Genomic DNA, 1684 nt, shown 5'->3' with positions numbered 1-1684 from the left:
GTTTTAGCTTAAACGATCATTGACTTAGGCAACAGTATCAAAACAAATACCTACAATACATTTCTCAATCTTCAAATTGTCCAGCAGGTTCCTGTGGAGTAGAGAAGTATCAAGTTAGGATGATGTCTACTGGATGTCCAGTGTAATTCACATTGTATATGAGTCATTAATAATACTATTTTTAGAATATATATTATAGAAATATAAAACAAATATGGCATTTTTTACAAAGAAAGGATCTGAATTACATTGTATATGCCATGTCAGCTAGGTCTTATGATGGAACAAAACACAAAAAGTTTAATTAGAGTTACATAATTACTAACTTTAAATCAGAGACCTTTTCTTGATGTCGTTTAGCTTCTTCATTCATTCTGCTTAAGAACCATGCATGTCACATGAATAATACAAACAGGACATAGTTTAAGTAACATCAAATTCAAACAATATTTGTTTTTATACCCAGTACTTTCAACTGAATTATTCATCTCATCAAGTCTACAAACATACCTCTGTTTTAAGGGATCGCATGGTTTACACTCCACATGCGTGTACACTCTAGAGAAAGAGAAGAGATACAGACATAAACAACTCTTGAAAGGCTGTTGGTAAATAAAACAATAATTAAAGAATAAAGTTTATTTGCCACTTACCTCTGGGAAAGTTCAGGAACCATTCCCCAAAGTTGATCCACGTGCACACAGCGTTGACAGCTCATTGTGCAATGTGTTGAATGTGAGTTCGATTCCAAGGACAAAGCTTTTTATGAGGATCCTTAATCCCTCCCCAAAACTGGGGTGGACTTTGCTAGTATGAATGAAGTATAAAACACTGGGCAAGGACTGAAAACATGCACATTGTGGCATTGCACTGTGGATACAAATGCTCAATAAGGAAGAAATCTGCTGAATCAGGAGGTTTGGTGACTGACACAGACTCCTCAGGGCTAGTCTTTTTCCACTTCTCAAATATGACTACATCTTGGGTAGTTGCCATAGACTTTGGCACAGCCTACAGTGGCTACTGCTTCTGTGTGAGATCCAACCCTTCTGATATCAGGTCTCCACGCTGGGGGGAAAGTGAAGGTGTTACATCACTGAAAACTCCAACCTGCATTTTGTTTGATGAAGATGGGGAATTCCTGGATTTTGGCTATGAAGCACTGATGGCATACAAGAGAATTGGTCAAAACAACAAACGCTTTTTCAATAATTTCAAAATGCAGCTTTACCAAAAAGTAAGTTCACTGTACTGTACAGTGGGTGATTTAATCAGAATACTGTGTATATTATATTGTTATACAGAATACTGGTTGCACTCTACATGCAATTGTTTGTCTATGGTAAAGCACTTTATACATTATGCATTAAGCATTTAATTTAATTGGAAATGTATAGAAACTTTCTGAACTGTCAACTTTCTGAACTAATCATTGCCATCTTACGTTCAGAGTATCAGCAGAAACATGATGATCTCTGACTCTGGAGGGAGGTCTATGGAGGCTATGAAAGTGTTCTCTGAAAGTATCCGATATCTAAAGGATCATGCTCTAGACATGCTGTCAGAACACACATGTGGAAGAACATTCAGTGCCTCTGATGTGACCTGGGTGCTGACTGTGCCGGGAATCTGGGAGCCTGCAGCCAAACAATTCATGAGAGAAGCAGCAATACAGGTAATTCTG

General features: G+C 37.5%; 1 protein-coding gene across 1 annotated transcript in view; it reads left to right on the top strand.

The window, feature by feature from the left end:
- Positions 1 to 930: 930 nt before the first annotated feature.
- LOC116222842 (heat shock 70 kDa protein 12A-like) overlaps positions 931 to 1684 on the top strand; it is a 3623-nt gene continuing 2869 nt past the window's right edge. Inside the window, exons 1-2 of the mRNA XM_031577776.1 lie at positions 931 to 1237; positions 1451 to 1675. Coding sequence (XP_031433636.1) covers positions 971 to 1237; positions 1451 to 1675 — 492 coding nt within the window. The 5' untranslated portion in view covers positions 931 to 970. The remainder of the gene's footprint in view (positions 1238 to 1450; positions 1676 to 1684) is intronic.

The sequence above is a fragment of the Clupea harengus genome, chromosome 2, assembly GCF_900700415.2.
Source record: "Clupea harengus chromosome 2, Ch_v2.0.2, whole genome shotgun sequence".
In the NCBI taxonomy this organism is placed as follows: Eukaryota; Metazoa; Chordata; class Actinopteri; order Clupeiformes; family Clupeidae; genus Clupea; species Clupea harengus.
The sequence above is the reverse complement of the archived record's forward strand: the minus strand, read 5'-3'. Positions and strand labels throughout refer to the sequence as shown.